This window comes from Pangasianodon hypophthalmus, chromosome 26, assembly GCF_027358585.1.
Source record: "Pangasianodon hypophthalmus isolate fPanHyp1 chromosome 26, fPanHyp1.pri, whole genome shotgun sequence".
Classification (NCBI taxonomy): domain Eukaryota; kingdom Metazoa; phylum Chordata; class Actinopteri; order Siluriformes; family Pangasiidae; genus Pangasianodon; species Pangasianodon hypophthalmus.
This window is the reverse complement of record NC_069735.1, coordinates 5,989,297-6,004,810: the sequence shown is the minus strand read 5'-3', so window position 1 is coordinate 6,004,810 and position 15,514 is coordinate 5,989,297. Positions and strand designations below refer to the sequence as shown.

The following is a 15,514-nucleotide window of genomic DNA, read 5'->3' as shown; positions in this document are numbered from 1 at the left end:
AATCGCATCCCTTTTTCCCACTTTCATTTCACATTTTCATTTGTTCAATTTTACTGCTCAGAGCTCAATGTAGAAATATTGTTAAGGAGATAATCCAGACTGCTGCAGTCGCCACAATTTACACAATTTACAAGCCAAATATCTGCTAATATCACATGGTATAACACTGTCATATGTGGTTATTTGTGTTCAATTCAGGCATAACATGACAATTTCTGCTTGTGAATCGATTGCCTGGCTAACTTCAGAGTCGATGTGATTCCTTTGTAAATTTCCTCCACAGAGAAGGGATTGGCAACATTACATGATGAATCAAATCTTTTGAGGTTGGACTGCCAGCTGTTGTTTTTACTCAAACTTTAGACCACAAGCAAGTGTGTAAAGGGATACTTTGGTCCTGCCCTGAAGAAAAACACACTGCCTGCTGCATGTTGTTGAGCCAATGGAGATGTTTGACCCACAGCCCATGAAGACCAACAGTGTTAATGCCTTCACAATGCCAACACATTCTCAGCATTAATCTTTCTTTCCAAATACCTAACAAATGTTGAGCAATAATTTGAAATGTTCAATTAAAAATATGCAAAATATATAAAATTTCTTCCAGAAAGAAAACGTTCAAGGAAAATAATGGTTAATGGTTCTTCAGATTGCCTTATTGGCAGAAGCCTTATAAGTGCCTCCACAAACCATGTTGCAAAGATTCTTGAAACATGAATGGTTCCTACAAGAACCCTCAAAGATATCTAGCTTCATGAGAACAGATGGACAAGTTAATATGGACAGGTTTTATATTGTATTTCATTTCATCATAGCATAAACAAATGCAAAATCCATTTGGCTAGATTAATGCAGCTGGCAGTGCTTAAATTTGCCTACTTTGCCATTTGTAGTTACATTAGGCCAAATGTGCTTCCATGGCAACTTATCACAATTTTTGAGCCAAAAAGATTAAAAAAAATTTAAAAAAATATCCATCCAAGTAATACCAATTTCTACTCAAAATGCTTTGTTTAGAATGCTGCGTTATGAATGTATAAATCATAAAATTGGAATTTGTAACTACACTTTAACATCTGTGTGAAGCAGTGACCTCTGATGGACATGGACATGCTCAGTTTAGATATGATTAGTGCTAGGTTACTTAATAGGGTTGAAATACCGTGCTTCTTGTAGAATAGAGAGAGAGTAACATCTTTCACAACCTTATCTTTAGCACATGCTTTCAGTTTGGCTTTCACAAACAAAAGGACATTATACGGAGGTTGTGTTATATATGAAACATCCAGTTAAAAGACCTTTCATTCATTCAGCTTTATTAACTGCTGTATCCTGGTTGTGGTGGATCTGAAGCCCATCCCAGGAACACTGGATGCCAGGCAGGAGAATTCACCCCATGTGTGTATGCACATTCACACACTCATTCACTTGGGGCAATTTAGTGTAGCCAAACTGCCTGTATGTTTTTTGACAGTAGGAGAAAACCAGAGGACCAGGAGGAAATCCACATGAACATAGAGAGAACATGCAAAACTGCATACAGAGAGCAACCTGAGCTCAGGATTGAACCCAAGAGCTGTGAGGTGGCAATGCTACTCACTGCTCTACCTTGCCACCGGTTAGGAGGTCAGCAGGTCTAATATGTTAGTCTTTTCATCTTGCATGCATAAAGACCTATAACGATGCTACAAATGGCAAAAAGTATGTGGACACCTGACCATCACACCCATATGGGCTTTTTGAACATCCCATTCCAAATTTAGTCCCACTTCTGCTGTTATAATAAGGAGGGCTTTCCACAAACTAAATTTGTGGATGTGGATGTGGGGATTAGTGCACATACAGCCACAAGACTATTAGTGAAGTCAGGCACTGATGTTGGTGAGGAGGTCTGGGGTGCAGTCGGTGTTCCAGTTCATCACAAAGGTGTTCAGTGGGGTTGAAGTCAGGGCTCTGTTCAGGACACTCAAGTTCTTCCACTCTAACCTTGGAGCTGGCTTTGTGCACAGCGGCATTGTCATGCTGGAACAGGTTTGGGTCTCTTAGTTCCAGTGAAGGGAAATCGTAATTCTACAGCATACAAAGACATTCTATATGATTGTGTGCTTCTAACTTTGTGGCAAATGTTTGGGGAAGAACCACATATGAGTGTGATGGTCAGGTGTCCACAAACCTTTGGCTATATAATGTATAACGTAACATAAGACACACTCTCACACACACACACACTCATTAATAAAGCTGTTCTAAGGGAATCACTGCAAGGCTGAAGTAAGGTTATGCCTGGCGTCTCATGTATAAGAGACAGCAATGTTCTTGAAAATATTTAGAGGGCAGTTTCATGGAAAGTTCAGGATGAAACTGAGTGTCACTCTCCCTCCTGCCCTCACTCCTTCCTTCCTCCACGCCGAGTGGCAACGAGGGATGAGCGCAGACTTGTGGAAAACCAAAAGGGTCAAAAACCCAAAGCAATCCCCTGTACACATCTCACATATCCACACACATTAGGATCAGCCTAGTGTACACGTCATAATCTTACATCTTGGCCTGTTGTGACGGAACATGTGGACCCAGTTAACATGTCATTTATAAACCCAGGTCTCTGCTGTCTCTTAGTGTATTGACCCTTTTGGCTTGTCATACAGAGAGGGGTCTGAGCCTGCCAGAGTGCTGGGACAGGCTAGAGGAGAAAGCACAAGTCGTGCCTCGGATTAAAGGGACCTGTCTGGTGTATACACACACACACACCTGTTTGGAGAAAGGAAAACATTATAAACTCTCGGACAGACTCTGGTTATCCTACAAAGCTTCAAGAGCTCCTGTACTCCTCTGGCAACACACTTTTAAATCAGGATAAAATGAAGATTGCTGTTTTTCTGCCAGTACTTTTACAGCTGTTAATACAGAGTAAGTAGACTGACTTTTCACCCACCTGCTCTTCTTAAGGCTTTGACAATGGAATTAACTTGCAGGCTACTTAGGAAGAGGCTGATTGTGTAGCCTAGTCAGAAAAAAAAAAACATTCATGAAAGGATGCTTTTTCTTCTTTAAAATGCATTTCACATATTCACATGCAATTATATAAATAAGTTAATGTTAATGTTAATGTTTAAAGTTAAATAAAAAAGTAATATGTGAAAATGCATGGTTTCTTTTTTTCTGGAGAGTGTCTGTTTTTAAAGAGGGAGTTTTACATTCAGATATTCAAGGCTGGAAAAAATCATTCAGTAAACAAATAACAAGTAAATCATTCAATAACAAACAAATGCATAACCTTTAATTAGCCTACAGGAAAAGTTGAACTGTTCTGGGATGGGATCAGTTACGTATGTGACAATATCAGACTAACTATTATATGGATTACTGCACACGCAGTATGTGCTAATGCAGTGCTGATTTAAATATACAGACTGATTTTACAATACACAACACTGATTGATCCCCAACAGAACAGATATATATGTGCAGAATGAACAAAAATTTGTTGAACAGTGTGCATTGCTAAACAGGGAATAAATTAATGGCATTGAATTGATAGCCAGTAGCCAATCGTTGTACGGACATTACATTTACCATGTGAAGGATCATTTACACTGACTGTGCTTTTCCAACTGAAAAAAAAAACTCTCAGAAATAACAGGAAACAAAACAGTCCTATTAAACCAGTAAAGGCATCAAATCATTATTGCACTAGAATCACTACTGCAGTACGCGTTGGTAAAAGAGAACAGCACACATCTTTATATCATAGGAAGGAAGAACTAGAAAGCCAATTTGTAGTGCCAGAGGCAGTGTGAGGTATCAGAGTGTAATCAGAAAATAGTAATGGTGTCTGTATATGTGTGTTTTTGTAGAACATATCAGCTAAAGTTGAGTTTTAATTTACAATCCACAGGAAGTGTAACAGTAAAAACACTGAATGTGTTCATATGAGTGCATCTGGTCTGATACCCTGTAGATGTTTAGTCATATCCATGGTTTTATGTGTGGTTATGCAGTTATTAAGCTTAGCAAGTTCAACAGCAAAGTTTATGGTGTAGTTGACAATGCTTGCTTCTGCTTTGTGTCCAACTGTTTTTGTTGCTTCTGGAAATTGTTCGAGTTTCTCTGTTCTGTGAACTTAATATGCAAGTTATGATATAGAACACAAGTACACAAGGGAGTGCTTGTGCTTCTGCTCCTCAGATGATTCAGATGTATGTGACAAAGACAAACTGAGGGTGAACTATTAGCTGCTTGAGTGTGTGTCTGTGTGTGTGTGTGTGTGTGTAAAGGTGGGGCTCTCTGTACCAGAGCCACCCGTCCGAGCCAGCTGTTCCCTCTGACAAGTGCAGAATTACATGCACACAGAGAACCTTTGTTTTCTCTCTCTGTTGGTCTTTCTTACCACTTGCCAAATGACTTACATGAGAACATTTATAACTTGCCATGAAATGATTTCCCTGTGAGTAATGATGAACCAGCAGTAGTATGTATATTTATGGCATCTCTGACCTTAAGATACAGTAGAATACTGTATCAATAGAATACAATAGAATAAATATATTTAACATTTAACATTTAAATTTTGCCACAAAGACACATATATAAAACATTATTTAGGGTTGCATGGTGGTGTGCGGAGTAGTGTTGCCATCTTACAGGTCCATGATTGCTGGTTTGATCCTGATTTCGGGTTGCTCTCTGTGTGGAGTTTCTCTATGTTCTCATGTTTGTGTCCCAGAAAGATGCCAGGAGGTGGATAGGCTACAATAAATTGCCCCTAGATGTGAATGAGTGTGTGAATATGTGTGTGCATCATGCTCTGTGATGGACTGGCATCCCATCCAGAGTGTATTCCCACCTCTTGCCCAGTGGCTTTGGATGAAGCGTGACCCTGACGATAACACAATTATTAAATACGAATGAATGAATATTAATTTATTTAATTAAATAGAATTGTATATTTCCCTTTATATAGTGTTATAGCTTTAACTCTGTCCTTTATTGTAAGTTGATTTGAGCACTTTTTTTTCATGAGCTAGCATCTACTGTATGCTGGCTTTATAAATTTTTTAGTGTGTGTGTATGTGTGTGTGTGTGTGTGTGTGTGTGTGTGTGTGTGTGCTGGCTGTTGCAGGAATGTTAAGAGGAAGTATACACATGTCCCACTTATCCTCACCACCTTCTTATCTCCTTCTTTTGTTAAAGTGTCCGTGTGAATGGCCGCCATCCACCTGATTGCCTCGTACAATAGCTTTCTCTATTTCTTGCTTTCCTCCTCTAAGTATCGTCATATGTTCTGGCCAGGTTGTTACAATAGAGCTCAGAAGGAAAGTGAAATGATAAGATGCCTGCTGCAAGGCCATGTCAGACATAAAGCTGTGTTGATAAAATGCCCGACTTTGCTTCCAGGCTGTTTTGGGAGCTTCTCTTTGGGAAGGGAGTTTAGGCTTAGTGTGGAGTAAACCCGTCCTACCTACTGGTCCAAAATAATGGACAATTGTACAGGACATAAGGTTAATAAAACTGTGTTTTTAACGGAAACCACTCTGTATCTCAGAGGAGCAACTACACTGATACAGAGATAAGTTGGTGCAGTTATCTTATTTACCGTCCTTTGGTCCCTGTAAAGTGTATGTGCTGCTATAGTGGAACACTCACTCAGTAATGAAAGTTATAACACTTTATTGATTCCAAGGGGAAATTATTGTAGCCAATCCACCTACTGGCAAATTGTCCAGCCTGGCTTCATGTCAGGCTCCATCACAGCACCCTGTAGTTGATTATTTTCCAGTAACAGCACATCCTGAAGTGTTTTATTCCTCTTATATCACAGCAATTTGCCAACTCTAACAAGTTTTTATTTTCCTTATTAAAGAACATCAGCTAAACAAGTTAGTTCCTGTTATCACTTACATTGTAACAGCTGTCTCTTCATCTGTTCTAAAGATTTCTCTTCACAGAATCCCTGTGTAGATTGTTTCCATAGAAACACAGTAACATATTAGAACAAGCACATGAACAAGAACAAACATCTAGTTAACATCTGTCTCAAACATAACATCTGGTTTTGACAACAACAAGTGCTCCTCAATTGCCCAACCAATCTGAAGTGATCTTACTTCTTACTGTTGTGGTGAAAAGATCAGGAAAATGGAAGGAGATGGTCAGATTAGGGATGATGCCTAGAACTAACAAGGATTACGTTCACATCATTTAGGTCACTTCCTTCAAGAAATATTTGATGACCTTTAAAGTATTAAGTTCATAAATGTTGAATAAAAATTATTTTAAACAGTGCATCATATATGTTCATCCAAAACATTTCATAGTAATAAATAACATGTATTATTATGCTATTCCGTTTAGTTTAATAAATGTAGTGTATGTAAATAGAGTGATGAATTTGTTGCCTTCCTATTCTTGCCTTATTGAAAAAAAAATTCCTTCCAGCAGTGACACTGACATTTGTGCCTATTTGTCATCACTAATATGGAAGTGATACTGCAACCAGGAGCAGGAAATACCACCTGATACATGAATTTGAAGAGTGACACCGCCACAGAAGGTTAACCAGTGAAGGCTAGAAACAAACGGGGAGTGCTTACAGTTTCCTCACAGGAAGCTGCTATCTTGAAATAGACTGAGCTATGAATCAGAAAACCAGCAATCAGTGATTCTGTTTATCTTTTAATTTTTCCCATTTGATTAGATTTCCGATGTCCCTAAACAAGGCTCTTTTCCTCTAGGGTTAATTAGTTACTGTGACTCAGTGTGACACTAATGCAATGTTTTATAGTATGAGATTACACTCAGCTGCATATCTGCACCTTTTTTTTTTTTTTTTTTTTTTTTACCACATTACCCAGACTCACCTGCACTAGTTTCTTATATTATTATTTACACAAGTATTCAGCAACATATATTTGGTACTATTTTAGAAGCAACATTTTTATTCTCAATTCATTCTTACTCTTATACAGGCATGAGTGGAGAGTGAGCAGTCTGATATGAAGTTTGCGGGACAAAGAAAGACCATGTTCATTAACATGGGAGTGTATTGGACACAGTGCAGTGCTCACGTGGTGCTTCACAATGTGTTTACTGCATCTTTTGTATATTCTTTATACTTCTTTTTTTTTAAAAAAAAATTTTGGGATATAGAACCATGTAAGTCATTTAGAAAATATTACTAGCTGGCGCAACCAAAAATAACTGTGGGCGTGGGTGGGGTTAGTGCTTTAGGAGTGGGATTTAAAACTACAGACCTGTGCTAATAAATTGTGAAAAACAGGATAAACCAAAGTAGTCCTGAAGATTGTATGCCTGCAATTGCCTATAGAATATAGATTTCAATCCTTACCTGTATTTATAACTACCAAAGAGGCCAAAGTGTTGTATCTGGAAGATGAAACATTCATTTCAAGATAATAGTGTATATGAATATACTGTAAATTTGGCAAGCGAATGGTGAATGGTGGCTTGGTGTGATGAATGACCTACGAGCAGAAACAGGATGATGAACAATGGTTGTGATGCATAATCCAATCAGCAGGGAGGAAGGGCTGCACCTGTTTCCTGTTCCTGAAAGGAAGTCAGCTATGGACTCACTTTCAGGACAGCTAACCCGGTCACTGCTTGTTCATCATAGCACCCAGATTTGAATGGCAACTATTTATGTCCAATCTGGATATATTTTTGGTAGCCTCACTTTCTAGACAACAATATTGTATGGATAAGTAGAACACTAGGGGACTTCCATTTGAGGAAGAATTTCATATACAATGCTGTATTATTTCTTGAGAAACGGGGCAAATATGGTGTATTTAATGCTCTTCCCTTGTATATGGTGCTTGCAACCAATCAGTTTGTTTTGTCTCTCCTCAATTCTCATTGAAAAACTAAACATCAAACATAATTCTGAAGTTCATGGCTATATGTTTGGATTTAACTTGGGCACATACCCACAGGCTATACACTCTACTGCAGTAATTTAAGTGTGGTATAATGCAATATTTAAGCATACAATCTCTAAAAATGGATAAATCTAGATTCATTCAGGGTTCTGTAGATTCTTCTCATGGGGGAACCCTTAAAGATTTTTACGTAGAGACATACAGATTGTTTCATTGTCTGATTGGATTCTAAGTAGGGTGCCTTTCAAAAGCTATGAACTATTCAAAACCCCTTGATGAACCTTTTTTCCCCCATGTGTGTATGGTACAAAAAGGATGGTTTTAACTAGGTTTGGGTTTATTTCCAATGCTGATTATTCCAGTTCATGGCAATGTGAATAGTCTGAACACCTAACTTCATCAGTTATACTCAGTTACTCTCAAATAAAAATTTAACTTGTGTGCCAAAAGAAACCAACATGAATTGGGAAAGGAAGAACTGCTATTGATATGTGAATAAAACCTTGTTGATTTTTTTTATATTAGGTGTTCCTGTTGCTCCTGTCACAGTGACCACCTCCAGCCCCATAGTAAAAGTGGAGGAATACTCAGGTGAGTGAAGTTTGGTGAGAAATGAGACACAATGTAAGACACATCTCTTTCCAATCAGTTATTATTATTGATATTATTCTATATTTCTTCTCATATTTGGCATTCTCTTTTTCCATTTTAGAGGCCAAGCTTTCCTGTGAGTTTAAGACAGAGAAAGATCAAAGTCCTCGCATCGAGTGGAAGAAAAAGGATAAGGACACCTCCTTTGTCTACTTTCATGGCAACTTCACAGGTGAGTGGCCTATTTCTATCTAGAAAACAGCCTAATTACTGTTCATTGGCCAGACGCATCCAAATATACCATTAGGGCCAATTACTTGCAGGATAGTTTGAATTAGAGAAAACAATCTGAAAAATAATTTATATGTACATTTAATTTTCCATTATTTTGTTCTTTGTGACATACACTATAAACACCTGAGCATCACACCCATATGTCCATAATAGGCATTATTATGGAGTTGGTCCCCTTCTGCTGCTATCACAACCTCCACTCTTCTGGGAAAGCTTTCCACTAGATTTTGGAATGTGGTTGTGGGGATAGATGGATGGATGGATAAGATGGATGGATGGATGGATGTACCTTATTGATCCCCGAGGGGAAATTCAGCCACAAGAGCATTAGGAAATTCAGGCACTGATGTTAGCCAAGAAAGCCTGAACTGGAGCCTGAATTACAACTATGTGGCGACAGTTTGGGGATGGCCCACATATGGATGTGATGGTCAGATGTCTTTTGGCCATACAGTGTATAAACTTGAAATCATCATAGCTTTTATTTCACAGGACCTTTTGTGGGACGTGCAAAGATTGAAGGAGCAACAATAACATTACAGAAGGTGACACAGAAGGATGCTGGAGAATATCGCTGTGAGATCAGTGCTTCTGGTGACACAATCCAGCTGGGAGAGACCAATATCACTCTAAAAGTGTTGGGTAGGAGACTCCATTGTGTGATTGGTTTACTCTTTATTCACAAGTATATTTGCTTCACCGTTATTCACTAGCGTCTGTGGATTGCAAACTCTTAGAGATTTGTGTTATAATTCATACAAAGTTTGCATGTGGTCCTGTTGATTATTTGCTTTGCTCAATATGCTTTGCTTCCTCTGTCTCAGTACCTCCACACATCCCGACCTGTGAGATCCCGAGCTCTGCGCTGACAGGATCTGTAGTGGAGCTGCGCTGTAGGGACCAGTACAGTATTCCTCCGGCAAGCTACACCTGGTACAAAGACAAGAAGCCTGTCTTTCCACCGCGCCATACCAATGCCTCTTACTCTGTCAACAAGGAGACAGGCATTCTTGTGAGACCAAACATTATGTATACAATATTTAAAACACCAGTGCTTAAACATTACCTTTACAGGTGTTCAGTTAGAAGGATGGGGCAAACACACGCTTTCTCTGAGACATGTGAAGCCAACCTTCACATCTTTTCTAACTACTGCACATGCCAGCATAACACACTTGGAACTACTGCACAGGCTAGCATAACACACTTGGAGGAAAGCACTATCTATCCTGTTCTGCATACATAAGCTCACAGATTGGCTAGTGTATCTTTGATTAATGGAGGAGAGAAAACATGCCATCCTTCCCACCCAGACTTCATGGCCAATTTTGCTTTCTTGACAAAATTGCTTTCTTTCTTAACAATGATAGCACTATATTTACACCACAGATTAGGGAAATGGCATCAATCATCACTGTACCATTATAGTATTTATATAGTATTTATACAGTCAGGTCCAGAAGTATTTGAACAATGACAGAGTTTTTGTGATTTTGCCTTTATACACCACCACAATGGATTTGAAATAAAACAATCAAGATCTGATCGAAGTGTAGACTTTCAGCTTTATTTTAAGAGGTTCCACAAAAATATAGCATTTACCATTTAGGAATTACAGCCATTTTCAACAAAGTACCTCCATTTTCAGGGGCTCAAAGGTAATTGGACAATTGACTGACAAGAAGTTAATTGACCAGGTGCGGTCCATTCCCTCGTTACTTCAAGACAAATGAAGCAGATAAAAAGTCTGGAGTTGATATCAGGTATTGAGTTGGCATATGGCAGCTGTTCGACTGGAGCTACCGATATGAAGTCCAATGAGATCTCAATGCAAGTGAAGGAGGCCATCATTAGGCTGAAAAAACATCATAAATCTATAAGAGAGATAGCAAAAACCTTAGGTCTGGCCAAATCAACAGTTGGGTACATTCCTAAAAAGAAAGAAAGCACTGGTGAGCTCAACAACGTCGAAAGGTCTGGAAGACCATGGAAGACAACTAAAGTGGATCGCAGAATCCTTTCCTTGGTGAAGAAAAACTCCTTCACAACATCAACAGAAGTCAAGAATACTCTAGAGAAGGTAGGCGTATCATTGTCAAAATCTACAATCAAGAGACACCTTCATGAATGTAAATACAGAGGGTTTACAACAAGGTGCAAACCAGTGGTAACATTAAAGAACAGGAAAGCCAGATTAGATGTTGCCAGAAAACATCTAAAAAGCCTCCCATGTTCTGGAATAAGATTCTTTGGACTGATGAAACCAAGATTAACACTGGTGTTTATTGATGATGTGACTGCTGCAGAAGTAGCAAGATGAATTCTGAGGTGTATAGGGCTATACTCTCTGCTCACATTCAGCCAAATGCTACAAAACTGATAGGACGCCGCTTCACAGTGCAGGTGGATAATTACCCTAAACATACTGCGAAAGCAACTCAAGACTTTTTGAAGGCAAGGAAATGGAATATTCTTCAATGGCCAAGTCAGTCGCCTGATCTCAACCCAATAGAGCATGCTTTTCACTTACTGAAGACAAGACTGAAGGCAGAAAGACCTACAAACAAGCAGCAGCTGAAGGTGGCTGCAGTGAAGGCCTGGCAAAGCATCTCCAGGGAGGAAACTCAGAATTTGAGTTTTGAGAACATGGGCTCCAGACATCAGGCAGTCATTGACTGCAAAGAATTTTCATCCAAGTATTAAAATTATGGTTATATTTACAATTATGTCACTTTGTCCAAATACCTTTGAGCCCCTGAAAATGCAGGTACTTTGTTGAAAATGGTAAATGCCATATTTTTGTAGAACCTCTTAAAATAAAGCTGAAAGTCTACACTTCAATCACATCTTGATTGTTTTATTTCAAATCCATTGTGGTGGTGTATAAAGGCAAAATCACAAAAACTCATTGTCCAAATACTTCTGGACCTGACTGTATATAGTATTTATAGTATAGGAACTATAAAGCTCATATAGTAATGTTCCTCTGTGGTCACTCATTTTGCACAAAGGGACAATTCAGTTTTACTGTAAATGCAAGTCCTATACGTAATTAGATTGTGTCCCCTCCTCTTGTCACCTACATCTTAAAACCTGTTAAGAATTCTGAGTCCAGTTAAATCTCTGTTACAAAGTAAGCCTAAACAGACTTAGAGAGCCAGAGTGACAAATTGATTTTGACAGACAGGACTAATCTCACTAAATAAACACTGACATCTCGACTTGACCCTGACATTTCAACACGTGGACATAGACAAGCACCAAAACAGCCCTCAGTACAAATAGGGTGGAATATTCAGTATTTGTTATTAACATATTAATGTCCTCTCTTTTGAACAGACATTTCATACAGTTACCATAGCCGATGCAGGACTGTATCACTGTGAGGCCAACAATGGGGTTGGAAAGTCAAAGAGCTGTGTAGGAAATCACATGACAATTGGTGAGTGCATGCATCTGTGTGTGGAAGACCATCAGACATATCCAAATACATATCCCTTATGTTCCCCCACAAAGTTTTCAGCTTAGTTTACCATGAGTTATTTTTCAATGCTCTCTTTTCTCATCCCACTCTCTCAGATGATCTAAATGTTACAGGGATCATAGCTGGGATTGTAATTTTGTGCCTGATCATAACTTTATGCACTCTTGGGGTCTGTTATGCTCACCGACAAGGCTACTTTAACCGTAAGTTTACAAAAACTGATTTTTACTGCCCATGTATGTTATGTAGGTCATAGGGCTGCAAAATTAATTGACTTAAGTAAGTGATTACAGTTTTTGGCTTCTTCATACTATTAGCTAATTGACTGATGCTCTATGAATTGCCCTATGAATGTGTTTCAAATGTCTATTTAGCTGTTTTTGTATTTAGACTTAAATTTTGTTTAGTTTAAATGAGAGTAGGCGATATGGCAAAGATATTATCACAATATGATATGCAATATAATATATATGTATGATTTATGGTATACATTATGATATTTAATTCTGATGAGGTTTAGCTAACAAAGAGCTAACAGAAAAACTCTAAAAATATAATATAAATATTTTTAAGACAAACCAAAACTAAATATTGAGGTAAATCTCATTTGAAATGAAAATATTTTAACCTGTTTTCTGTTTTTCTTTCATTGTTGTGGCTTAATCTCAATCACAGGACACAGAGGAAGGTAAGAATACTAACTCACTTAATTGACAATCTGTTTTGTGTGTGTGTGTGTGTGTGTGTGTGTTTTACTGTGTACCAAACTAAAGACTTCAGACTTTATCTAACATCTAAAAATGGGTTTTTCAGGAGTTCATTCACGTGTGCAGTTCATTTCTTGCAAAATGAAGTATATTTATTTGCTAGAGCGTGGGGAATATCACGGAAATGTGACTGGCTAAACCTGGCTTAACTGTCCGTTTGAATAATGGCTTGTTAACAGCAGCATGAAGTGTGTTTGGCTTTCCATCTGCGAGGATTGTAGTATAGTATAGTATTTGCATGCAGCTGGTTAATCCCTCTGTTCATTTTTCCTCCCAAAGTCAATTACACACACTCATTGGCTGTAAACATTAGCATGATGCACAGTGTGCTGTTGCCCCCAACTGTTACCTCTGACCTGTTACCCACATGGCCCCTTATTGCAGGTCATTCTGGATCCAACAGTGTCATGGAGTGGCTCACATCAGCAGCCAGAACCTCAACAGATCAGAGGACATGTGAGTTAGACCTAGTGACTGATGAAAGAAATATTAAGAAATAGGAGCACTATAACAGCTGAAATGCCTGATTTGCGCCAAAGATAAAAGAGGATCATTAACAAGTACAGCATAATAAACCTGAATAAAAAAGCTCCATTTTGTCGACAAGCCAAAAACAAGCCATGGGGTTAGACTTTCATAGAAACACTGGCCAAGGACGGACAGCTAAGAAAATGAGACCAATGGAAACATCTAAGCCGCTAAAAACACCCAGGTTAATGTCTAGATCTACAGTGTTTTATATTTAGGACAATAGTGTTTTATTTATAAGCACAAAAGGGTTTGTTCTGGACGAATTTGCCAATTTCAGCATCTTGCCAATTTAGATACAATTAAAATACTGTTCACAGATTTATTGTTTTTAATTTAAGTGGTGTATTTTTTTCCCCATAGCCCCCATGCTGGTTATGGACCTCCTTCACAAAATGTGAGTATTAAGTGCTCCGAGCTATATTTTTACATTAAACGATGAAGGCACATGTTTAAAGGTTCAAAGCTGTCCAAACCTAAATGTATAAGTATTGCAAAATGTAAAATATTTTAACAGAAATTAGATGCCAGAACTTTATTTTTTCCTCTCACTTGCAAATTCATAACTATTAGCATGGAAATTTGTGTGTAGAGTCACGTTTGTTAATTATGTTAGGGTTGGGCTTAGAGTTCATGTCTTTTCTTACAACTTTATTTGCTTAAAATAAAACAATATCCAGCTAGCCTTGTTTGTTGGCATTTATACAGTTATTATGAGATGGTCATTTTTCATTAAACAGGGCTGCTGGCAGTTATCTGGTTACATATGTAACTCGTGCTGTGACTCTACATAGAAATTTAAAGGATTCTACAATTAGAGTAGTTTTAGTTTAGCTTTTAACTGAGTAAAAGTTTAAAATACCACCCATATTTTCACTTGAGTATAATTTTCCTGCACATTTTTTTCCCGCATATTTACAGATTACATCACTTGCATTATTTGTTAGTTGGCAATACTTTAAATTGTACTTTTGAACTTTCACAGGTTCAAGACTTCAAACACACACAGTCATTTATGCTGTAAGAAGCTTTAAACCTTCCTCAAATCGAAAACCCCCATGCAGCATTTACAGACCCTGGAACTGGACACTGGTGCTTAACTCTGTTACTGTGGATGTGAACGGGACAAAAAAACAGCCTTTTTTTCTTTCATGAACGACTGTTATGGGATATCTGTCCTCTAAAAGGACTTGGTGTATTAGTGCTGTGTGAAAATCACTGAAATGTATTAGACCACTGCCCTGCTGTGTTCTTTGTCCACTTCAGCCCTCTAGTGGATATAGTATGCACACAAACACGATCACAGCTGAAATGTGCGACACTTTGGAGTTTTTTTAAAGAGAGTGAGCCTCCCTAAAACATATTATAAAGCTCACGATAGTGCAGAATTTATGACTTGACGTTCCCTGTGCCTTGCTAAAGGAGCACCACTAGGATGCTAGATTCACTGGTTAGCAGTTTAACTTGCATGAAGAAACAACTTGGGCACTAGCCAAGAATTGAGCTTTCTAGAATGCATCCCATGAGTGAAACAATCTTTTATTGTATGTAATTAAGACTGTATTTGTATTTGGAACTGTGCCTTTTCATTTTAACTGTACAGTAACTGTTTTGGTTGAAATGCATGAATGATTTGCTGTATATTTTATCAGCATTAAAAGCTTTTTTTTTAATGAAAGTGTTAATGATGCTCCTTGTTATAGTATTAACAGTCTTTGCACAATAATATAATCATTTTTCTAATACAAAATTTCATCAGCTCTGCATATAAAGCGTTTCTGAAGCTACAGGAAGTCAACCTAGTCGATATTTAAAACAGCAAATGCTAAAACAGAACTTTTTTTTTTTTTTCATGGGGCCCTGAAGTTCAGAGAGGGAAGATGAGTTTCTTTTCCCCATTAAACTTCCTCACTACTCTCCTGTAGTAACAACCAGCAATGCGAACAGGTGTC

General features: G+C 38.1%; 1 protein-coding gene across 1 annotated transcript; it reads left to right on the top strand.

Moving 5' to 3' along the window:
- Positions 1-2,659: 2,659 nt before the first annotated feature.
- jam2a (junctional adhesion molecule 2a) lies at positions 2,660-15,240 on the top strand. The gene is made up of 11 exons (XM_026931653.3): positions 2,660-2,907; positions 8,424-8,489; positions 8,611-8,721; positions 9,276-9,425; positions 9,608-9,795; positions 12,123-12,225; positions 12,363-12,470; positions 12,943-12,955; positions 13,419-13,490; positions 13,926-13,959; positions 14,548-15,240. Exons 1-11 carry the CDS (start codon positions 2,859-2,861, stop codon positions 14,584-14,586), a joined length of 933 nt encoding a protein of 310 aa, XP_026787454.1. The 5' UTR covers positions 2,660-2,858; the 3' UTR covers positions 14,587-15,240.
- Positions 15,241-15,514: the final 274 nt, after the last annotated feature.